The sequence below is a fragment of the Xenopus laevis genome, chromosome 3S (genome assembly GCF_017654675.1).
Source record: "Xenopus laevis strain J_2021 chromosome 3S, Xenopus_laevis_v10.1, whole genome shotgun sequence".
NCBI classification, from domain to species: Eukaryota; Metazoa; Chordata; class Amphibia; order Anura; family Pipidae; genus Xenopus; species Xenopus laevis.
In genome coordinates, this window is record NC_054376.1 from 36,051,371 (window position 1) to 36,075,771 (window position 24,401).

Genomic DNA, 24,401 nt, shown 5'->3' on the forward strand with positions numbered 1-24,401 from the left:
TCATTCAATCTTTCATAGAATTTTCATTTTTTCATTATTTTTATCAAATTTGACAGAAATTCAAATGTATTGATTCATACAATTCGTCTAAATTGATCTGTTCAGTTTAAACACACACACAAAAAGTGAGTTTCACTCTAAATCTTACTCTTTCCTCAGATAATAGTTATGGGATCCCAAGAGTTCTGGCATATACATAAAGGCATTCGCCACCCCTTCCCCTGCATTCCCATCACTTACAGTTTTTCAGATTTTGCCACAATTTGCAGTCGGGATTTGCAGCCTTGGGTACTGAGAATAGAAAAGACACATGTAAAGGAGCTGTCAGGGGATAAAGAAACCCTTAGGTCAGATTCCTGGTACATTCTTTCTGTGTGTTCCTAGTGCTACTATGTCATTTGTCACTGTTGCAACCTTAAAATATAATGTTACTTATTTCACCTTCTATTCTATTGATGTTTTCAGGACTGTGACAGGGGGAGAGGCTCTTTTCAGGTGCAAAATATTTTAGGTGTTTTTGTTTTTCCTCTTTTGCCCAGACAGAATTCTTATTGAAGTGGGTTGGGAGTCTAACTTAGTATGCTGGATGTTTGAGCACGTACCAAAAGAATATAAACGCTCAATAATACTGTACAGTATACTTTTTATTTTATTTTTTACAAGGGACTCTAGCCTACTAAATATTACAGAGGAAGTAACTGCCAGTAGCAGGAGTTCCATCTGTCCACCAGTTACTTCCTAAATGGATCGTGTTCTTTGTAGTCTATTGTGCAGTAGTTTGTTACATTTGTTAACTTTTTTTGCTTTTGAAATAGCTTGTCAGTTATACAGCAGAGACACTAAATGTCATCTCTTAAAGGGATACTGTCATGGGAAAAAAAATGTTTTCAAAATGAATCAGTTAATAGAGCTGCTCCAGTAGAATTCTGCACTGAAATCCATTTCTCAAAAGAGCAAACAGATTTTTTAATATTCAATTTTGAAATCTGAGATGGGGCTAGACATATTGTCAATTTCCCAGCTGCCACAAGTCATGTGACTTGTCCTCTGATAAACTTCAATCACTCTTTACTGCTGTACTGCAAGTTGGAGTGATATCACCCCCTCCCTTTTCCCCCCCAGCAGCCAAACAAAAGAACAATGGGAAGGTAACCAGATAACGGCTCCTTAACACAAGATGACAGTTGCCTGGTAGATTTAAGAACAACACTCAATAGTAAAAACCCATGTCCCACTGAGACACATTCAGTTACATTTAGGGTAAGGACACACGAGGAGATTCAGGGAGATTTTGTCGCCTGGCTACTAATCTCCTTGTCTTTTGAGCAACTCTCTCCCTGAACTGCCTGAGCGTTTTTCCCCATAGGCTACAATGAAAAGTTGCCTGTGCTAATGCACACAGGGCGATGCGTTTTCAATAGTTGCCTGAAATTGCCTCACTGAGGCACTTAAGAGATTTTGTATTTTAAGTGCACCTGCCATGTATTCTGAGCTCTCTGCCAAAAGCCAATTAAGTTTTATATAGTGAATAAAGTACCCCCTGTTGTAAAATATAAGGATATTATAAGTCACTGAGGAATTCAGTGAGTCACGTGGCAGAAATTACTTTACTAAGCACCTGTTATAACTGATGACATCACTAAGCACTGTTTACAAGAATATAATTTACAGACAATGTTCCCTCTAATTCCTTTTCTGCTGTGTGTGCAAAAATGTGTGCGCTCATTTTAAACTCGTTTGAACAGTTTTTTTTAAAAAAAAGTGTGCTCATGTCAGAATACTAAAGTTTGTATTTTCACACAAAATTTTTTGTGTGCCCCACAATTTGTTGTGTGCACTTGTCTCAAAATTTTGAATTTTGCATAGAGTCTTATGGCAGATTTGCACTGGGCTATTGTTGTTAGACTCAAATTGTAGTAAAGAACCAGCTGCACGGTGGGTTCAAAGTGTTTTTCAGAGGTGTGCCAACTAAGAGCTAAATATTCCATATATTATACTTAGTTACATTTGTAAAGTGTCAGATTTTATGTTTCATGCAAATGGTTAGTCCTGTTCCCCCCAATAAAACAATCTGGTAACATTCATCTTCAGTGTCGGACTGGGCCGGCGGGAAACAGGGAAAAGACCCAGACAAGATCAATAGACATAGGATAGCCAGCGCTCCTCCCCTCCCCCTGCCCGATCGTGTAAGAAAGGCTGGGCGCATGATTTTCTGATTTCTACTAGGGACAAGATGGTTCAGTATCGGATTATGCATAGGACCTATATCACCCCACTGAGACTTAGAATGATGGGCAGGAACCCCAATGCCACATGCCCCAAATGTCAGGCCCCAGATGCTGGTTTCTTCCACCTATTGTGGACCTGTCCGCTAGTCCACGAGTTCTGGACTGCAGTGGTAAAATATCTCTCCGATCAGCTGCTCCTCCCCGGGGTACTAGCCCCGGAGGTGTGCCTGCTAGGGCTTGTTGATGAGCTGGCCCCCCTAAACAAAACTAGGATACTGCTAAAGTCTGTGTATTTCTATGCAAAGAAACTTGTTGCAATGAAGTGGATGAGCCCTCAAGCACCTACAACCAAACAATGGGTCCAATTGGTAAATAGTAAGCTTCCTGTCATTAAGCTCACATACCTAGCCAGACGCTGTCCCCACAAATTTGAAAAGGTCTGGGACCCCTGGCTAGATGTCAATTCAGCAGCAGCCCCCTAGCTCTGCGCTTCCTTAACAGTCTCACGTCCTTGGACCGAGGTGCCCCGTCCCCTCCCCTTGCCCATTCACGGATGTATGCTATATGCTCATACTAATTGTTGACTTATTTTTGATGTATAACTGATTTGGATTGTCGTAGCCTCGCTGTACTTGTTACTGTGTGTGTTGTTTGTTGTGAAAACAAAAATAAAAACCTTTAAAAAAAAAAAAAGAAAGGCTGGGCGCGATACTTGAAGCAGGTATGCGCCGTTGGGGAGGGAGCCTGGCGGGGGCCCCTGCCACTGGGATGGGGGAGTGGAGGGGCCCTGATGTGTCAGCCCTGGTGGGCTTCTCTGACCCCCCGCAGTCCGACCCTGGGCCCAGCTCTGCTAGCCAGCGCTCTGTCCTGACCTCCCTTGCCCAATCGCGTAAGGAAGGGGGAGTCCGGAGACTGGGGCAGAGAGGGGCCTTGCCACTGGGGAGATGCGTCAGGGGACCCTGCCACGGGGGAATGACGGGGGTCCCTGCTACTGGGGGCAGGGCCCTCATGTGTCAGCCCCGGTGGGCCCAGACCCCTCCCCCCCAGTCCGACCCTGTTCATCTAACAAATGCCATCTCTTTCTCTATTTGTGACAGTCTTCTCTTTGTCTCCCTTTAAGTTTTTAACTGCTTGTCTCCACTTGTGGAAAAAAAAAATAATAATATGCATTTGGCTGTATATTTAGAGACATGCCTGTCTGTGAATGTCGAGCAATACTTTCTAGCTAAATTTGTAAGGGCAGAAAATACCTGCTCTCTGCTTTCTGGCTCATAATGTTTGTTATGCTCAGCACTGGGCTTATTGTTTTACTACTCAATATTCTATTGTCGCCACATGGAAAAAAATAGCATCTATAACAACATTAACTCTGCTAATTCCCAGCCTTTGTTTCCTGTTCTCTAGGGTTCATACCCAGACATGGATTAATTTGTTCCCTCATGCCTTATCCTTCTTCTTTGTAATCTTCTGTAGATGCCACAAAGTTGCATGGTTCATCCAATAGTTGTGTCACAGAGAGAAGTCTGTCGTGGGGAATGTAATAAAAGTCGTAAAGAGCAAAACAATTCGTACCAATAAGAATAAAAATCCACATCTCGCATTGTAATATTGTTCCTTAAACTGTTATTGCGCACTCTTAAGAAGTGCTTGAAGGTGTCGTTATCCTAACGACTTTTTCAGTAAGAAGTTTAATTACATTTACTGCGCATTGGCGCAAACTATAAAGTTCGCAAACAGTCTTCAAATGCTGGAAGTGGTCGTAAAAACAGTTTCCGGGTGCGCAAAAGCTCAATAAAATTTGCCCAAAGCAAAATTTGTTTGCGCAAAGGCATGACTTTTCGTATTGAAATTAGTTTTTCAGTAACCAACTTTTATTACATTCCCCCGTTTGTGTTTTGGCCCATTAAAAAATCCCAGGGAGGGGACGGGCAGTTTAGAAATGATATGATACCGCTATACTGGATATATTTCAGCCTGGGTATAATAATAGAGTACAGGTATGGGATCTCTTATTCTAATTCAAATCTTTTATATTGTTTCCTTGTACAGGTATGAGATCCGTTATTCAGAAACCCATTATCCAGAATGCTCCAAATTACAGAAAGGCTGTCTGCCATAGACTCCATTTTATCCAAATAATCAATTTTTTAAAAATTATTTCCTTTTACTCTATAAATGTAAGACTGTGTCTTGTACTTGGTCCAAACTAAGATATAATTAATCCTTATTGGAAGCAGAACCAGCCTATTGGGTTTATTTTATATTTACATGGTTTTCTAGTAGACTTAAGGTATAAAGATCCGTTAACCCGGAAAGCTCCAGGTCCCGAGCATTCTAGATAACAGGTCCCATACCTGCACTTTGTAATAATAAAAAAAGTACCCTTACACTTGATGGACACTTTGTTCCATCTGAGAGCGACAAAATGATCTAATTGTTTTATTCAGTGTGTAAATGTTTTTTAGTAGACTTGTGTCTACTAAATTGCTATAGTCTAGTAAAAGTGGCCAAACCTGCTCCAGTATGGTTGGGTAATTTTTCTTTAAGCTTTTAGCCTTACTATAGCACCGTCAGCTTAATTATAGGTCAAAAACTGTTGCACAGATCATCTCATAATTCAGTCATATTAAGGTCAGTTAAAATAGCAGATCCAGTCTCCCAACTCCCCTATGCTTTACAAGTATGAGGCATTTGTATATCTGGAAATGAAAGGACATCTATTCAGATCCACTTACTAGAATTCCCCAAAGTGGGTCTTGCGGGGTCAGTCTGCATACAGGTTCTTACTCTGTGGCCATTACCCTGTTGCTAAATAAGTAATATGAATTTAGGACTCCCTAGTCCCAAAGGTTGACCCTGTGAGTGAGATCATGTCCAAGACCATGAAGGACCATGATGAAATAGAAGATTTGCAACTTGCCCGATAGTCCTTGATTTTTAGCATGCGTTAAAGGGGCAATTTGCTTATGTCTGCCTTGTAAAGGGATTTATATAGGCTAGAGAAATTTAAGAGAAACCTGTAAAATAGGGTTTAGATTTTCAGGGGCCTGGCAGTAGGCTTGTTGGATGGTGAGTGTTTTTTGCTATCGGTTGCATCTGACACCTATTGAACTTGGACCAAACTGAAACTGCCAGGCTGGTCCAAGCTCCTAATGAGTGATGTGGAATTTTTCCTTTCACTGGTTTAAATGTTCTGTTCAAACTAACTTTAGACTGACCAGAATATTTTGAGGGGGAGGTTTTTAATAGACAACATGGCTTCTATAGGCAGAAAAACTTTTATAGATGCAAGGTAAAAACAATATAACAATGTTTTGGGGCTTTTCTACATGCTTCTTTAAAAGGAGCTTGTGTATATACTTATTTTACAGTGCGTATATATTTCTTTTTTCTTTTCATCCATTGGCATTCCTACTGCAATCAGTCACTCATTGCTCAGACAAAAGATCCCCTCACCCAGTCCCCTAGAATAATGGCACAGAATAAAGGCTTAGCAAGGCTCGGCCTACTAGCGCTCAGCACTTTTCCCAGGCAAGGTTTTAAAGGACCTCGGTTTCAGATCAGCATTCCATAGTAGACGTGTCTATTATTCTGTGAATTTTTTTTTCTGGTACTTGGGCACATGCGTCTGGGAGAGTGTTTTATATAATGCAGAGAGAGACCTTCATTTGGGATTATATTCGCTAGTGTTGACTGATGTCCATGCTATGATATATGTTCTTGAATGTGAGTGCAGCAGCACAAGAGGAATGATGAGCCCAGTGTAATTAACACTAAGGGGCAGATTTATTAAGGGTCGAATTGAAAATTTGAATTTTTAAGTTTTTTTTTTTATGGTCAACTTTTTTTTCAAAAAATTTTAATTAGATTTTCGAGATTTATCATACTCCCTTTAAGAACTAAAATTTGACTATTCATCTCCTAAAACCTGCCGAATTGCTGTTTAAGTCAATGGGAGATGTCCAGGGATCAATTTGGAGGTGTTTGCAGCCTTCCTGACATTTGAGTTTTTTAAATTCGAATCGCATTTGATTCAAGTTTTCTGGTCGATTTTAATTCACCCGAGTTTAAAAAATTTGATTTTTATAATAAATTTTGATTCACATTCCGAGTTCATTGGAGTTTATGGGAGTTTTAAAAAAAAAAAAACTGTGATATAGTATAAAGTTACCAGCTTGCACACCCTGGCTCTCCGTATCGTGAATGCCCTGGCAAAGAAGGCTTCAGGATCCTCCAAAAATCGCGAATTGAGAAGGTGCAACGTTTCGGGCTTAACTTGTCATGCTTGACAAGGGGGTTTACCCCGAAACGTTGCACCTTTGCAAATAAACATAGCAAGGGTTGTCACTGCTTGGACTTTGAGTGCCGGTTGAATTTATTATACTTCAAAAAACTCACATTAATTTCGAAATTCGACCTTTGATAAGTGGGCCTCAAATTGTTACTATAATATTCACGTCCTGATGGCTCGGTGCAAGGGAATGTGGGCATGTGTGAACAGATCCTCTTTACTGTATCCGCTGTCAGACTCTTCCAAGGCAAAAAATAGAGCAGCCCTGCCCCCAGAAGAGGGGACAGACTTTTTGTTTATGCGGGGAGTGATTTGGCTTTGGTTGCTATTGGTTTGAGAAGCAAAAGAGGCAGAGTTTGGGACGTGGAAAGCGAGAATTGTGTGAGTGAGGGAAGTGGAGGGCAGAGTGATCCTGAGGAACATTCAGCAAAGCAATTGAGTATTCGTGGAGGCATCTGCAGAATGACCAGCAGGGTGGCCCTGTTTTAAGGTCAGGTGCTGTCGTGATCTACGCACAAGCCAACTGACACTTGTCATCATGGCAGAAATTTGTGAATGGGGATGATCATTGCTGGACCGCAGTGTGGGCTGCTGTGATTCATCGGAAGACTAGTAGTGGCCAGGATGACTAGCTGGTTTGCCTGTTCCTCCAAGCACAAAGTAAGTATTTTTTGCCATACAAGTATGGGATCCGTTATCTGGAAACCTTATTATCCAGAAAGATCCGAATTACAGAAAAGTCATCTCTCAAAGACTCCATTATAATCAAATAATCCAAATATTTAAAAATGATTACCCTCTGTAATAATAAAACAGTAGCTTGTACTTGATCCCAACTGAGATATAACTAATCCTTATTGGAAGCAAAAGCAGCCTATTGGGTTTATTTAATGTTTACAGGATTTTCTAGTAGACTTGAGGTATGAAGATCCAAATTACAGAAAGATCTATTATCCGGAAGGTCCCGAACATTCTGGACAACAGGTCCCATGTACTTTAATGCCTGTTACAGGTCACATTTTTATTTCTACTCTGCTTGTAGGAACACTCACATCAAAGCAAATACATGTTTTAAAGCACACCATGTAGACAATATACTGTTGCCCTTCACTGCACAAAGAAAGCTTCTGTGTGCCTTCAAAGAATTGCAGGAATTCCCATGATATGGGGGAGCGGAAATTTAATGATGTTTTCTTAACAGTCGTTCATGTTCAGTCTGTGAGAAGGTTGTAGGGAAGGGGAAGATGTTTGTGTTGACCATTGTGCTCGCAGTTAAGTTATATGTTGTCTGACCTTACCCCCTCCCCACCACCACCTTTTTCTAGGGCTTCTGAAGTGTATTTTTTATATATTGTGGTGTATTTTATGTTTTAAGGTTGTGTTCTAAATTCTGGGTTATAATACAGGCATTCTTCTTTGACGCTTCTTGGCAGACCCTCATTACGTCTTTATCACAAGGACCCCTGTCTGTTCCGTTCACTTTACAGAAACTGTATAGATTTGTTATGAATGTGTACTTAAAGGAGAAACAAACCATTAATAAAAAAAAAACCCTACCCTACCTAGACCCCCCTCCCTCCTCCCCTCAGCCTAGCTTCCCCGGGCAAATGCCCCTAACTCTTTACTCACTCTTTATTCACGGGCTGCATCTTCAGCCAATTCGGTAATATTCGGAATGAGACAGGTGCTTCGACAATTATCGTCGCTAGCAGTCTCTTTCCTAAGATTACCGAAGAGATGAAGATGGAGCACATGAACTCCGCTGGACAGAATCTACACGGGGGTTATGAAAAGAGTTAGGGGCATTTACCCGGGGTAGCAGCTAGACTGGGGGAAGGAGGGAGGGGGTCTATGTAGGGTAGGGTTTTTTTTATTAAGGGGTTGTTTCACCTTTAAGGCAACCATACACAGCCAAAGTACATCATATGGTATATGAGCCATTTACCCCTGGCCAGTACCAGACGAATGGCTACACAAAATATGGTTGCCAATCTATTTTTCTGTTTGTACGGGCTGTTGATTTAATGGCAAAGACTGGAGTAGCTGTTGCTCCCCTTTACTTCCAGTTCTGTTGATGCACCATACACTGGCAGTTATGGGAATACGATTACATTTTTAAACCTGTAAATCAATGGAATTGGATATAAGTAAGTGTATGGGAGCTTGACAGTCCTGACTGAATTTTTGGGCTCCCATACCAGTGCTGAAAACTGTCTGTTTTGTACAATTGTATCAACCGAAGGAGAGAAAGCAGATTGTGGGTTTAATGCGTTATTCCATTAAGGTCAGGGGTCCCCAACCTTTTTAACTCGTGAGCCACATTTAAATGTAAAAAAAGAAAATTGGAGAGCAACACAAACATAAAAAAGTCCATGGGGATGTTATTTGGCTGTTTGGTAGCCCCTATATGGACTGGTAGCCTACAGGAGACTCTGTTTGGCAGTGCAACTGTTTTTTATGCAACTAAAACTTGCCTCCAAGCCTGGAATACAAAAATAAGCACCTGCTTTGAGGCTGAAGGGAGCAACATCCAAGGGGTTGGGGAGCAACATGTTGCCACAAGCTACTGGTTGGGGATCACTGATTAAGGTGGTCAGCAAATCGGCCCAAATTATTTTGGTTGATTGTGCAAAAAACTAATTTGGGTTCGTGTTGATCTCAGAACTTGTGTGTGAGAACAGAAGTGTGTGTCTTAATTCACAAACTTAGGAACTGACTCTACAGGGAATGAATTCTAGATACTCCTAAAAGCCCCACTTAAAGGTAAATAAGAGTGACATTTGGGGGTGAACCTTTTCTAGATACTCTTGGAACTATGGCTGAATGACTGATGGGTTAGTGTTTTCCAATATCTGTAACCTTGTGAGCTGGTAGGGTGACCTCAAAGGGGAGCCATTTATTTTGGGGCTGTTTGGTGAGATAATGTTAAAGTCTGCCTACTGTATGTCCCCAGAACTGAGAATGGGCTACGGAGAGTGCCTGTTCAGTTGTATGGATTGCCATGAGGGTGTTCTTTAAGGCAGAATAAGTGCAGTGCTTTTGGGTTAACTCTTAATACTGTAGTTTTATACCTACATTTTTTTTCGTCCCTGTACAGCAAACGGCTGACTGGAATAAATATGATGAGCGTTTGATGAGAGCAGCAGAGAGGGGAGATGCAGAGAAGGTCTCATCCACACTTGCCAAGAAGGGGGTTAATCCCAGCAAACTTGATTTGGAGGGACATTCAGCGTAAGTAGCAATTGTAGGGAAATGTGCACGCAAGGAAGTAGTAGAGTACATGGAATCTCTGAACAGTACTGAGGCTATGTATGTATGCATTAAATCTTCTGTATTTATTACAGCTCAACACTAGCACCCAGGCAGCAAAAAGCTGTGACTAGAGCTGTAATAAATACTGCAAATCTAATTACATTTTTAATTTTTACATAATTAAAGACCTGTCACCCAGACATAAAAAGTCCTTTTCATATTAAACATGAAATCAAAATTCTTTTATTTTATTTTATATATATATAAAAAATTATAATTAAAGCATTCATAGTTAAAAATCACAGCTCTCAATCAAATATTGCCAGTCCCTCCTCTATGCTTTAGGGCAGGCAATTAGAGGTGGGGCAGGCAATTACTTTCACTTTCCATTCAGCACCTACTAGATATCACTGCTCTACCCACATTCCCCCAGTTCTCTTCACCATTTAATTGTGTAGCCAGGGCATGGGGATGGACTTCGGGTCCCCCATTCTGATGCACAAACAAGATTCTGAGATGATACAAGGCTTGTCTTAATAACAGTGTCCACAAAATGGTGCCTGCCTGCTTGCTATAATTATGAATTCCTAGAGCGAAGGAAACTAGATTCAAATAATTTATATAGTGTAATTAAAGTTTATTTCGCTTGACTAATGTGATTTGTAATAATATTTTCGGATGACAGGTCCCCTTTAATTGATGCACATCATCACAGTGGAATGCTGATGCCTTCACTCCTGTGTGCACTGTACCTTTGATAGGAGTTAAAAAACTGATCTCTTCCGAACTTCACCTTTATTAATAGGCTTTAAAGAATGTAACAATCTTAACACGGTACTATGGTCTGAAAATGGCAGTCAGTTTAAATTGGTAGGAAAATAGTTTGTGTCTAGAATGGTGCAGTAAGGCAAATGGAACACAATTTGCCCAAGGTATTATAAAAGTTCAGAATCCATATGGTTTGCCTAGCTTTTTTCATTTTTTAGGTACTTCTGGTATGTAGTAAAGGCACCAGTGTAATAAAAACACATATTAAAGTATTGGTCGAGACTGTATTTTTACTAAAATAATTTTTACTGGTTCCAACATTGCTGTGGTGAAAAATATGTGAACACATTAAGGTCATCATTCCCCTTCCTAAGAACTCTTGTACAAGTTACTTATTCTTAGATCTAAGTGCATATGTATCCTAAAGGACAGCACCTAAACAAACTGTCATAATGTAAAAGGGGCTGCAACTAATAATTAGAGCAGTGATCCAAAATTGGAGTGGAGTTCAATCGTTCTCTTTAAAGGGGATGTTCACCTTAGGCCATATTTCACATTTGAACAGCCCCTGTGAGAAAAAAACATTTTTGCGAACCATCTTTATTATTTTAAATGTTCCTTTTTGAAGCTACAGACCTGATGAGCCACAGATCAACCCTGCTAAAGTCCTCTCAGCTCTCTGTAGGGGGATTTCCCAGCCCGGGACTTGGGCAGGCAGCCAAACAAAACATTCTCCTGTTTCATTTGCATTTTCATTTGCTGCCAAGATTTAGCCAATAGGTTTAGTGAAATACAAATGAAAGCAGGAGAGGGGAGGCATTATAGTTATGGGCTGTCGAGCTGCAACCGACCCTAGTCTGCGCACCCTCCATCCACGCTCCACTGCACCTGATTGCCGCCTTCCTTTTATAGACCCGCCCCACCGATGATGTCACAAAAGGGAAGGGGCGGAGAGTAGCAGGCCTATAAAACCAGAAGCCGACAGTGTAAGGTTGCAGGCGGGAAAAGCAGGCAGAAGAGTCCAACCCGAACCCGCCTGCAACCCGCAAATGGGGGAGCGAGGTCGGCCCGAACTCACCCGATCCGCACATCACTAAGGCATGTGCAGTAACTAGATCAGTGACTGCTTCCTGTATGGACAGACTGGAAAGCTGTGTCGTCAATCCCTAGCTGAGAGGCAGCAGAAAGCAGAGGAGAGAGGCTTTTAGCAGCAGCATCCACAGTTTTATATGGTCTGTAGCTTCAAAACTATCCATTTCATATAATTAAGATAAATTCCAAAACTGTTTCTTCTGACTGGGGCCATTCAAATTTAGACTATGTTCTGGTGAACCACCCCTTTAATGATGTAAAAGGAATTTGAATGGTTTGCGATATATTTGCATTGCACTGCCCTTGTGAAAGGTTGGAAATGTATAGCAGTTTGATGTAGCGGGTAAAGTACCCAACGTAGACTAATGTTTCAGTTGTTCTTTATATGATAATATATGCTTTGGCTTTTCTGTTTGTCTCCTACTAATATCTGTCTCATTATCTCTCCTCAGATTTCATGTTGTAGCTTCAAAGGGTCACCTGGAATGTCTGAATCTTATCCTGGTACATGGGGTAGATCTCGTAGCTCCAGATGCAGCAGGTATGTAATACCCCAAGTATTAAGCAGTTGAACTTAGCGACACACTTTGATTCTTTTAATGTCTGCAAATGTTTAAATGAAAGAGCTGCTTCTTAGAACTACTCAACGTATTATTCAACTTTTGTTAATTTTAGTATGTACTTTTTCTTCAGGTAGAAACGCTCTGCATTTATCAGCAAAGTATGGCCACTCCTTGTGTCTGCAGAAATTGCTGCAGGTAGGTGATCCTTTAGTTGTGAGATTTCTAAAGGTTCTCCAGTTATTCGATACTGAGGCAATCAGATGGCTCTTTTGTTGTTGCTTATTTGCAGTTCAATTGCCCAACAGAAAATGTGGATCTGCAAGGCCGCACTGCTTTACATGATGCAGGTAAGAGGTAGTTGAATATTGTTGCAAAAGAAGTTCTTGTAGGTTGAGTAAAAACATTTTGTGTTCATGAGACCATAATTGTATTAAGTGTTAATGCAGGTTTCACTAAACAAACAAGGGCAAGGAAAGGTAAGAAGCATCAACAGCTCAGAAGCAAGGGCATTGTGAATAGGGTATTACTCACTGGGGCTCGTTTATTAACACTGGGCAAATTTGCTCATGGGCTGTTACCTATAGCAACCAATCAGTGATTAGCTTTTTAAAGCCAGCTGCAAGAAGAACAATGAATGCAACAATCTGATTGGTTGCCATGGGTTATTGCCCATAAGCAAATTTGCCCAGTGTTGATAAATGAAGCCCGCTGTGCTGCTACATGGTACTTTCATAGTTCACAATCTCTTCTCGTAGCTGCCCAACACTGAACTTTATTTTTGTGTCCCATTCCCCATGTGCATGCAAACCATATCAAGCCCTACACCTTCCTGATCCTCCCTAATTAGTCAGGGCTAAGCTATGATGTGCAGGTGACATGTTCAGCCCACGTGTCGTCACTTGCAAAAACCCCCTGACTCCTGTGCTCTGACATAGGCAGGAGTTAAAGTAGAACTAAACCCTAAAAATGAATGCCTAGAAACGCTATTTATTTACTAATCTTCATGTACCAGCCTAAAGCTTCAGCATCTCTATAACAGTAATGATCCAGGCCTTCAAGGTTGGCACAGGAGTCTTCCATCTTGGATTTTGTGTCCATGACACACATGCTCAGTGTGCTTTGAGCCACTGTTGATAAGATAAGCTTATGGGTTGTCACGAATCATTAAGCAGAAAATGAGGTTTGTCTGTCATAGCAGCTGAAGTTACCGGGCTGATTATTACATTTTGATGCTATTTGTGCTGGTTTCAGATCTGCCCTGTATTAAGAATCTGAATTATTAATCGGCCTTGTATTGTGAGCATGTTTGTGTGTAACTTAGTGATTAATTTTTTTCCTTTCGAACAGCCATGTCTGATTGCTGTTCCAGTGTGCAGCTTCTCTGTGATCATGGAGCATCTGTTAATGCAAAAGATGGGGTAAGAATAAGTTTCTATTATTATTTTTACTTTTTGCACTTACTGTGTGGGTGATCCAATATACTCATGTCACCATCTTCTCTCATTATCTCTTTGCTTTAATTATCCATTATAATGTTCTCAGGATGGAAGGTCTCCCCTGGCGCTCTCGACTCAGATGTGTCGTCCTGCCATATGTCAAGTTTTAATAGAAAAAGGAGCAGACATAAATTCCAGAGACAAGCAGAATAAGTATGTGGCAGGTTGTTTACTTGAGCGCACAAATATAAACCATATTTTTTTCTGTTGTGTGCTTTAGGACATCACAGGCTTAACATTCTGATTTGCATGTGAACCTAGTTTATAGGAACTGGCTATTGGCATCTCAAGATACAGCCAGCTCTGTCTGTCTTATAGGACATAATCCTTAAAGGGGCACTACTTCTAAGTTAACTTTTAGTAGGAGAGTTGTATTCTGAGACAATTTGCATTTGGTTTCATTTTTATAATTTGTTGTTTTAAGGTTTTTAGTGGTTTATTCAGCAACTCTCCAGTTTTACATTTTGGCTATCTGGTTGCTAGGGCCCACACTGCCCTTGCAACCATGCACTGATTTGAATAGGAGAGGGCCTGAATACAAAGATAAGTAATGAAAAGTAACAAAAACAATACATTTGTAGCCTTACATAGCATTTGTTTTTGTTTTTTTTAGATCGGGGTCAGTGACCCACATTTGAAAGCCTGAAAAAGTCAGAAGAAGCAAATAATTAAAACACTATAAAGAAAAAAGAGAAAAAATTAAAAACCATTGAAAATTTGCTTAGAATTAGCCATTCTATAGCATACTGGGGCTCATTTACACTGCCCAAATTTGCATCTGGGCAATAACCAATAGCAACCAATCAGTGTTAAGATTATTCCAGCGAGCTGCAAGGAACACAATGAAAACAATCATCTGATTGATGTGCTTTGGTTAACTGCCTGTGTGCAAATTTGCCCAGTGTTTATTAATGAGCCCCACTGAAAGTTAACATAAAGGTGAACCAGCCCTTTCAATTCAAAGAGATTAATGTTTTGATTTACTGGATTCTTTCATGTATTTGTGTCTCGTAGGCATTACAAATACATTTACACAGTTGCTTCCTCGCTGCACAGCCAGCCGACAGTTGCATATCAGTTTTGGCAGTTCACAATATAACGTGAGAATTTTTTTTTTAATTCTCAGAACCCCCTTGATGCTGGGCTGTGAGTATGGCTGCAAAGAGGCAGTGGATGTCTTATTAAGAGCTGGAGCTGATGTTAACTTGGTTGACTCCTTTGGTCATGACTGTGCATATTACAGCAGAATTGGAGATAACCTGGAGATCCTGACTATGATCAAAACAGCCATGGAGAATTCACCTCAAGGCATGTTTGTCCATATGATTTATGTTATATATAACAGATGCATGTAGAATACATGTTTGTGTAATGTTTTGTACATTAGATAATGAATTTACAATGAACTGATTAAACAGGGGCTTTTTCCTCACCACAGGGCTAGATCCTGTTCGAAGGATTGTCTCTCTGCGCACGGTGAGTTTGTGTTTGTTGTGTTGTTGTGATGACAGTTCACCAGGCCAATTATTTTTTACTATTCGACTTGTGGCACATTCTGGAATTTTTTGTCTTGTCTTCATGTGAGCCGAGACTTGGTACAGTACCATTCAGCACCTTCATTAATTCTGCATTTTTATGCATTCCAACTTGTTAGATTTTTAGTGGGAGGGGGGGGGGGGGATACCTGAGTTTCCCTCTTCCTCACACACACAAGGGCATTTTGCTGCCTGTTCAATGAGCAGGTGGCAAAACTCCATATTGTCTCTTCTTCACTTGAATGACAATAGCTTGAACTTGTAGGGTGCTCCCAACAGTCGGATGATTATCATTTGGAAACATGGCAGTGTGATTTTACCGATGATGATTGTCTGACCTGTAGGTTTACTACATGGGGCAAGATAATTGCTATTCAACTGACTCATTGAGAAATTGCATAGACATCAAAATGCACTGAATGTCCTTTTGCGCCACTGCCCTTAAAATAAATGCAATCGTTTTTCAGGAATCCATATAAATTCAAAATCCAATTAATTTCTAAGTTACATATAATTTCCTAGACGATGTTATGTTTCTTTTTTAGAACTTTCATTTACTCCTCTGTTGTGTTCAAAATTTAAAGTACATTATTGTTTTGTATATCTTTTCAGAGAAGAACAAAGCAGAACTCAGTGGAAGAGGGTAGTGTTGTGTCTAAAGATAAGTCACTGGTAAGTTTGTCCATATGACTGCAGAGTAGTTTTGACAATACATTCAATGGGCAAAAATATCCGGAAATTGGACCTCCCTTTGCTACTGCTGCAGCCTTAAAGGACAAGGAAAGTTAAACTAAAGAAGTAGCTAGAAATGTTGAACATTATGTTTTGGGCTTCTGTACCAGCACCAGGCAACCACAGCCCTGTAGCAGGGAAGATCTGTTTCTCCAAAGATGCCCCAGTAGCTCCTCCTCTTCTTTTCACCGCACATGCTCCATGCTGCTGTCAGTTACTGAGCTTAGGGACCAACTCGATATACACCGTACACATAGAATAGAAAAGTCACATTAGAAGGCTGATTATTAATGAATACAGATAATTACTGCATGGCAGCACAGAAACCAGTGCATCTAGCATCAGAATTTAATCAGCCCTGCAGCATCAGCTTATATTAGAAACAAACCTCCTTTTCTGCTTGTTAATTTGTGACGACCCCTAAGCTTAGCTTCTCAACAGCTGCTCAGAGCCCACTGAGCATGTGAGTGTCACAGACACTTTCCAAGATGGTGACCCCCTGTGACAAGTTTGAAGTCCTGGATCATTGCTGCTATTGAGAAGCTGAAACTGTAGGCTGGTGCAATAAGTTCAGTTCATAAAACATGGTATTTTTAATCCTATTCATTTTTAGGGTTTAGTTCTCCTTTAAAGAAGAAGGAAAGCTACAGAGCCAGATTATTGGCAATAGAATGGTATATTTATTCTTTAAAAGTCTTTATCATACCAAAGTAAACCACTTTAGAATCACTACCTGCTTGTTTAGGATAGTAGCTGCCATATTTGCTTGGCTTGACATCAATTACTGCCTGAGAATCTCCCTGCTCACTCATAGCTCTGGGCTCTGATTACAGTAGGGAGGGGGGAAAGGGAGAGAAGAGCAAACTGAGCATGCTCAAGCCCAAGCCCTGGAGGTTTAAGCTGAAAACAAGAAGTCTGAAACAGAAGCTCATGTATACACAATAGGAAAGAAATGGGTTTTTTTGACAGAGGACTCAAAGCAGCATTGCCTTTTTGATGAAGGGAGGGTTGGTCCCCCCCCCCCGAAACATTGATATTTCTGGTGGCACAATAAAAGGGGTTAACTCCCCGACTACATAATCTCTTTGCTTTCTTTCTTTTGTACAGGATCTGGAAGTTGAGAATGAAAACTTACGAGAGAGGCTTCTGAAAATACAACATGAGCATAGAACTCTCTTTGAGAAAGTGGAGGGGCTACAACATCAGCTCAGCCAGGTAATGGGACATCAGCAGAAAAATGCTAGTGCATGCATACATGCCTTCTGTAAGGTCAGTGGAAGGATTGTAGCATTGTAGTACAATATATTGGAGTCTGTTAGGAGACATTCAGCAAGCTGTTGCAGCGTATCCCTTAGTATAAAGTCTGACTGATTTGTAGTTTTATAATTGTTTAAGGCTTGAACTTTGTATAAGGTTTGAGCAGTGGCTTTATTAAAAAATCTGAATAGTTTAGAATGTAAATATATATATACTGGTATTGCCACATGTGGGCTTTTCATGGTGCAGCTTTTTGCTGGAAACTATCTGCTACAAAAGACTGAAATTACCAAAGATATGTTGCTCTATAAATAATAGCTAATGTTAAATTCTTTTTGGCAGGAGCAAATGATGACTGATGACCTAGAGAATGAGGTGAGAGACTAAAGGCCTAATTCTTCGAATGCAGGAATATTGTAATATGTAACGTTTGTGTTTGTCTCACTGAATTTTTTTCACTCCATTTATATACCAAATCTACTTAAAGAAGGAGCATCTGAATTCTATTCTAGAAGGAAAAGAAAAAGAACTGGAAGAATGTCTGAGAAACATGGAAATTTTGAGTGGAAAAGTGAGATTTTATGAGGTGAGAAATTATTTTAAGAGATGAAGAGGATGGTATCTTTTATTCAGAATAACATTTTATTTTTGTGGGAAGGGGGGTTCTGCTCAGTGTTCTCAGAGATGAGGATGTTATTGGGAACATCTTTATACTTCACATTTATATTTATTGTTGTAAGGTGGCCATACACAGAAAGATACTCCTTTCTGCCCTCCCCTTTTGCAATCTGTACCCCTCCCCCCTTCCGTTAATCAATGAAAACTGGGACATGTCAAAAACATGTTCTCGACTCAAATGGAACTTCTCTAGTTTGGCCCTGGTTGTTCATTATTTCGCATAGAGGCCAAATGCAGGCCCATTGGAAGATAACTGAATCTTATGCTCCAACTTTTCTAATTGATATCTTTCCATGCCCAAGTTAAATATTGGTCAGAAAAGCTGCTGCTGGTCATTGAGCAGCTGCCATCAGTCCATTTGTGACTTTAGTTTGTTACTTACCCAGTAGCTTATTTATCCTCATATTTTGACTGTTCACATAAGATCAGCTCTAGATCTCATCTGTGTAAAAGTAGCATATTGTTCCGAACTGATCAGTATTTTGTCTTCTCATGTTCCTCAATATGTTTTACAGCAGAAGAATTACTTGCTACAGAACAGCCCATTCAATAATGGTGAGTTAAAACATACTCTCTAGGCCTCTATAAGTAGAAAAGTCACACTCTTCTAATACTCTCTCTTTGCTTCTAGGAAAAGATGAAGTTGTGATGAAACAGAATTCTATACTGGGTGTGGACCCACAGGTATGTAGAGGGTTAGATATTTTTTCTATTGTAATATCTCTTTCAATATATGCCCAGACATATGTAGCATGCAGTATTTAAATATTTACATGTACTTTGTAAAAATTTGGAGTCTTAAAAGTTAGACGACACTCTTGGGGAAAAAGTAATAAAATGTGCAAAATCTGCTACCATTGGTAATCACCAATAACAACCAATCAGCAGAAGTATCTACTGGTCACCTTTTAAAAAGCAAACCCCGTATTGGTTGCTATGGGTGCAGCCTTTTTTTTTTGGATGGGGGGGTCTGTTTTTTGGAAACTGTTCTTTGGTCACATAGAATTTTTGAAGCATTCCTGTTTTTTCCCACATCTGAAACTTTTATTCTATAAATGTGGGCATATTGGAAAACCCCATACTTGAGCACAGAAAAAACATACAATCACAGGTCTAGTTGTTATGATAAATCCACCTGCTATAAAGAAAAATCCCTTAAAATCTGTTATGACCTATATATTTTACCCTTGTTATTTCTGATTAGCTTGCAGCTCACCTGCCTGCCAGGTCGCCGCTGCGGCCTTTGGAGCTCCCAGGAGAGAATACAGATCAGCAGCACCATGAATTGGAAACTATGCGTAGATACTATGAAGCTGCAAGAGATGAAACAATAAAGTTGCAACAGGAGTTATCGAGGAGGTCTTCTGAATGTATGGCGCTTGTCTCAGAGAGAGATCGGTGCAAGACAGAGTCCGACCAGCAAATTCAGCAACTAGAAGATGCATTGCGAGATGTACAGAAAAGAATGTTGGACTCTGAGGGGAAGGTCAAGCAAATGCAAACTCATTTCTTAGCCCTAAAAGATCACCTGACTCAGGAAGCTCTGAGTGGTAGTTCCCGTGCTGAGGACATGCAGGAGCAGTTGAGAGAAGTAAAAGGAAAATACGAGGGAGCATCGGCCGAGGTTGGCCAACTACGAAATCAGCTGCGCCACAATGAACTACTGGTACAAGAGCTACGTAGAGAGGATGCCCGATTGCATAAGGAATATCGCAGGCTGCAAGATGAGATGGCTGTTTGTGAAGAAGACAGGGAGCATGCAAAACGTATAACACAGGAGGCTAGAGAGCAGCTTGCCCTTTCTGTCACTACAGACAAGTTTGAGAACATGCGCAGTCTGCTTATCAATGAAGTAAATGAGAAGTCCCGGGCATTAGAAATGGCTGAAGGGGAATTGGAACAAGTGCAACAAGAGCTTGAAACTGCACAAAGAGAAAAGAAAAGAACAGAAATCAAGTTAGATACATTGAGGAAAGAAGTTGAAGAAATGAACGGTAAGAACCAAAGCCTGAGACGAGAGGGTGAAAAACTGCAAGCAGAAAAGGTTCTGCTATTGCGGCAAATTGAGGATCTTGCCACACAAATTAAGAGCCAACATGTCCCAGCTGAGTTTCACGTGGAGACCAAAAGAGCTTTAGAAGAAACCATTTCTCAGCTTAACCAGAGACTAGCCGATTATGAAAAGAATCACAGAAAGTCTGAAATGGATATGGAAAAACTGCAGAAAGAGAAAAAAGTGTTAACTGAGAATATATCACTGCTTCACACCTCAAGTACCTCCAAAGAGAAATATGAAAAAGAGCTTAAATACATGAACACTAGGGTTATAGAGCTGGAAAGACAGCTGGCTGAGGCACAGAGGAAATTTGACGAGGAGACTGCAAGAGCAAGTAGTCTTCAGTTGGAGAATGCTAGTTTTAGGGAGGATTATCTGCCACTGACCACCCACCAGAAGGTCACTTCCATGCTGACTAGTGAGCGTGACAGGACTAAAGAAGAGCTGGTAACTCTAAAGAAGCAAGTTGAAAAAGAATATGGAGAGAAGGCTATACTAGAGTCACAGCTTCAGAGTCAGTGTTCAAAACACACAGCACTGCAAGCACAGGCAGATCATGAATCTCTCAAGCGGGAAGATATGCAAGCAGAGATGGAAAGCATTGTTCGAGAACGAGAAGAACTGCAAGCACAGCTGAAAACCAGAGCGGAAGAGCTATCCGATTTGCATGCTTTAATGAGCCAGCTGAAAATTCAGGTAGATAATGAATATGTGAAGCTTAAAGTACATGAAGAGAAAATGGTGGAACTGCAAAGGCAAAAAGAGCAAATTTTGCAAGAGTTATCTCAAGCCCATGCCAAGAACCAGCAATCTCAAGAGGAAGTGCTGAGACTTCAGACTGCCATCCAGGAGCAGAAAAAGGAGCTTGATACACTGCATCACTGCATTTCAGAGAAATACGCTCCACTTGCCAGTATAGAAGAAAGAGAGCAAAGCTTTCAGAAATCGCTTAGTGCACTAGAGAATGAACTGCAGGAGGAACGCGGCAAAAGCAGAGAGACTCTGCACATGTTGGAGCAACATAAGCAGAAGGCACAAGCCCTCCAGAAAGAACTGGAGTGTGCAAAATTAGCGTTACAACAGGAACGCGCTGCTCAGGAGAAAGAGAAGCTTATGCTGCGAAGTCAACTAGCAGAAATGCAAGCACTACTTCTTGAACTGCAGAAGTCCGAGACTGAGATGAAGCAGAAACAGCAAGAACTACGAGAACATAACTTAAAGGCTCAAAACAGAATCTGTGAGATGAAAAATCAACTGAGCAACCAGTACATTCCCATTCAGCAGCACGAGGAACTAAAAACTATTTTAAGCAACACCAAGTTATCTCTAGAGGTAAAGGTGAAAGAACAAATTTGTCTGTATGAAAGGGAACAGGAGAAAGTAATGAGTCTGGAAAAAGAACTTGAGAAACAGAAAGATGGTTCTCTTTCCCTAGTGCAACATGCCCAAGAGATAAAGGCCTGGGAAAAAAGACAAACAGAAACACAGAAAAGGCTGCAGGAAAAGGAGGAAGAAGCACAGGCAGCGATGCGAGAGATTAAACACCTCACCGATGAAGCACACACACTTCATCTCAACTTGCAGGAGGCAGAGCGAGAGAAAGAAAATTGTGCTGCTACAAGGATAAAACTAGAGCAGAAAGTAGCTCAGATTGAACAAACCAGCAACAAGGACAACGAAGAAGCCAGGCAAATGGCCCAAGAGTTGCAAAAATCACAAGAGGAGAATGTAAATTTAAAAGAGAAGAACAGTGTCATTGAACATGAAATTTCACAGCTCAAAGGAAGGTACAATGAATCTGTGACCACGATAGAAGAGCTAAAGAGCCGAATCCTGTTGTCAGCCAAAGACCTTAAAGACAAGGACAAAGAGGTAAGATAATCACAATCCCAGGATCTATTTTGTGGCCCACTAAATTGTAAAATGTACCCCTAGACTTCGTACTAGCAATGACCAGCTCCATGCGTGAAACCTAAATGTTGTTAGGAAATGTCTTGTGCCCATTGGAATAGAGTTTCCCCTGCAAGAGTAGCGGACTATTCTGTTTTGTAAGCAATGGCCAAGACCACCAGGGCTGGTGGCCATAGATGCAAAGATCCACTCGTTTGGCAACATCGCCAAACAAGCGGATCTTTCCCCGATATGCCATTTACGAGCATGGCTATATTGGGGGTAATGTGATTGTTCGGCCATGGGCTCCGGCGGGATCGGACGGGTCAAAATCAAACCTGACCGATCGACCAAACGACCGATCTCCACCGGACGAAAGATGTCAGCACACGCCACACACGATCCGAAAATCGTACGAATCCTCGATTCGTACGATAGGATCTGTGTGTCTATGGCCACCTTTAGATCCAATATATCTTATAGGAGGGGCTTCCTTTCCTAGCAGATGTATTAGAGCTCACTCAAATAACTGATTCCAGTACAAACAAAATCTATAAAAATAACTGCCTTTTGCACAAATTCTGCATGAAGAGAGACACGTCTGGTCATTTTAATAGAGTGAGCTCTAATACATCTTCTAAGCAAATGGAGTCCCCATGTAAGATATTTTGGATCTGTCAATGAATATCTGACACCCATTTCCTGCATGAAGACAGAATAAAGATAAACAGATGCTGAGAGAGGAATAGTAAAGATAAACTTGATTATTTCAGAAATGGTACAGAATTTTTAATTGATTGTATTTCAAAAACTTTTTATTTCAGTATGGTGAAGGTTATATTAAATTTTCATTTTTGCGATAGTTCCCCTTTAAGTTGAGTCTTATGAGATATTTGCCCTGATCCAAAAGATTCTAGAAGTACATACTGCTGTAAAGCAAGTGATATTTTTAGCCAGATTAGAAATAGAAAGGATCCCATTATTACAACAGATTGGCAGTTTACCTTAGCACAACTTGTTTACAAGAATTATTTTTGCAATTGCATTCTATCTTTTATTAAACATTAGTTTAAAAATATAAATTTGTGAAACAAAGTCCCCAATATGCTTCTCTGTAGCATCCCAGGATACGTTTCTTGATTATAAAGTCTTAAGAACTTAGTCTAAAGAACTGTCTCAGGGAAACATTTCAGTGGGGTAAGGGTAAATAAAACAAATTAATTTTAAAACTCATTATTTGTGATATAATATTTAGAAACCATAAAGTTTTCTGAAGTTAAAAGGTTTCCTCCTGACAAAATACCTGTTTTTACATTGTTTAAAGCTTTAAGATACTTCTTTTTTTTAACTTTGGCAGCATTAAAATTAGTTTGTTGAAATATCTGTTTATGTTTACTTTAATGTGCAATATTTTCAGACTAAATTTCTCTTTAAAGATCTCTGTTCTCGTTGATGATGTGGAGCGGTTGAAAATGGCTAAAATCCAGATGACGGAAGTTGCTGGGAAGAAACTGTCAAGTGAGATCTTGCAGTCTCAGGTGCTATCTCTACAGCGCCAATTGGAGGTAAGTTCTGAAGAATCCCATTGTATACTACAGAGCTTATCTGTTATAGGCTGCATATCCTGTGCCTTTTCTCCTTTTTCAGCTTTTAAAAGCTGCATTGTATATAAACTATAGTAGCGTTTCTGAAGCAAACGCACCAATTGCCTTCACATATCTTCTCAGGTTTTCCCTTATATAGCTACCATAAAGAACATTTGAATGAATGTATAATCTTTTTACCAAGACAAAAAAAAGAGATATTGCCTTCACCCAGGTCAAGTCAAGCAGCATTAGTATTACTTGGTCTCTCAACCTGGGTGGAGACAACACCATTTGTGAAATATTGGCAACTAATACTCTAACCTCCCTTCTGTGATCTCTGTGCCACCCCCCAATATTAAATGAACAGGCACTTATTGCTGTTTCTCTGTATTACAGGAAGCTCAACAGAAACATCAGGACATCATTTCCATCTACCGCTCACACTTGCTTAGTGCTGTCCAGGTAGGAACAATTGACTTGCCCTTTATGAAAGTCTGGTCCAGTGGTTCTGCCAGGGAGTCTCTGGTGCATTGACTAGTGGCACCATATGAACATGGAGTAGCAGCATGTGACAAGTGATCTTAGCAATGAGATATTAAAACAAATTCCACAAACAAGTTAAAGGGGACCCGTCACCCAAAAAAATTATTCAAAATCCTATTTTATCACATTGGTCAAGCAAAATGAACTTTAATTACATTGTATAAATTATTTGAATTTTTATTTCCTTCAGTCTGGGAATTCATAATTATAGCAAGCAGGTAGCAGCTATTTTGTGGACTCTGGGGGGAATGTGTGGAGAGCAGTGACATCTAGAAAGTGCTGAATGGAAAGTGAAAGTAATTTGTAATATGCCTAAGACATAGAGGAGGGGCAGGCAATATTTGATTGACATCTGAGATTTTTAAATGAACTTACAACAGCTATGAATCCTTTAATTAAAAAAAACATTGAATTTCATGTTTAATTTGAAAAGG

General features: G+C 40.3%; 1 protein-coding gene across 3 annotated transcripts in view; it reads left to right on the forward strand.

Annotated features, from left to right (window-relative positions):
- The window catches only part of uaca.S (uveal autoantigen with coiled-coil domains and ankyrin repeats S homeolog), a 39,994-nt gene that overhangs the window by 12,653 nt on the left and 2,940 nt on the right, over positions 1 to 24,401 (forward strand). Inside the window, exons 1-18 of one of the 3 annotated variants that reach the window (XM_018255222.2) lie at positions 6,850 to 7,179; positions 9,617 to 9,750; positions 12,084 to 12,172; positions 12,325 to 12,389; positions 12,484 to 12,541; positions 13,542 to 13,612; positions 13,737 to 13,843; positions 14,817 to 14,998; positions 15,129 to 15,166; positions 15,838 to 15,897; positions 17,065 to 17,172; positions 17,557 to 17,589; positions 17,702 to 17,800; positions 18,408 to 18,447; positions 18,524 to 18,576; positions 19,097 to 21,820; positions 23,275 to 23,403; positions 23,821 to 23,886. In XM_018255222.2, the coding sequence (XP_018110711.1) occupies positions 7,144 to 7,179; positions 9,617 to 9,750; positions 12,084 to 12,172; positions 12,325 to 12,389; positions 12,484 to 12,541; positions 13,542 to 13,612; positions 13,737 to 13,843; positions 14,817 to 14,998; positions 15,129 to 15,166; positions 15,838 to 15,897; positions 17,065 to 17,172; positions 17,557 to 17,589; positions 17,702 to 17,800; positions 18,408 to 18,447; positions 18,524 to 18,576; positions 19,097 to 21,820; positions 23,275 to 23,403; positions 23,821 to 23,886 (4,092 nt within the window). In that variant the 5' untranslated portion in view covers positions 6,850 to 7,143. Of the gene's footprint in view, positions 1 to 6,849; positions 7,180 to 9,616; positions 9,751 to 12,083; positions 12,173 to 12,324; positions 12,390 to 12,483; positions 12,542 to 13,541; positions 13,613 to 13,736; positions 13,844 to 14,816; positions 14,999 to 15,128; positions 15,167 to 15,837; positions 15,898 to 17,064; positions 17,173 to 17,556; positions 17,590 to 17,701; positions 17,801 to 18,407; positions 18,448 to 18,523; positions 18,577 to 19,096; positions 21,821 to 23,274; positions 23,404 to 23,820; positions 23,887 to 24,401 lie in introns of those variants that run through there. The other 2 variants (XM_041588177.1, XM_018255221.2) reach the window with 2 other exon arrangements.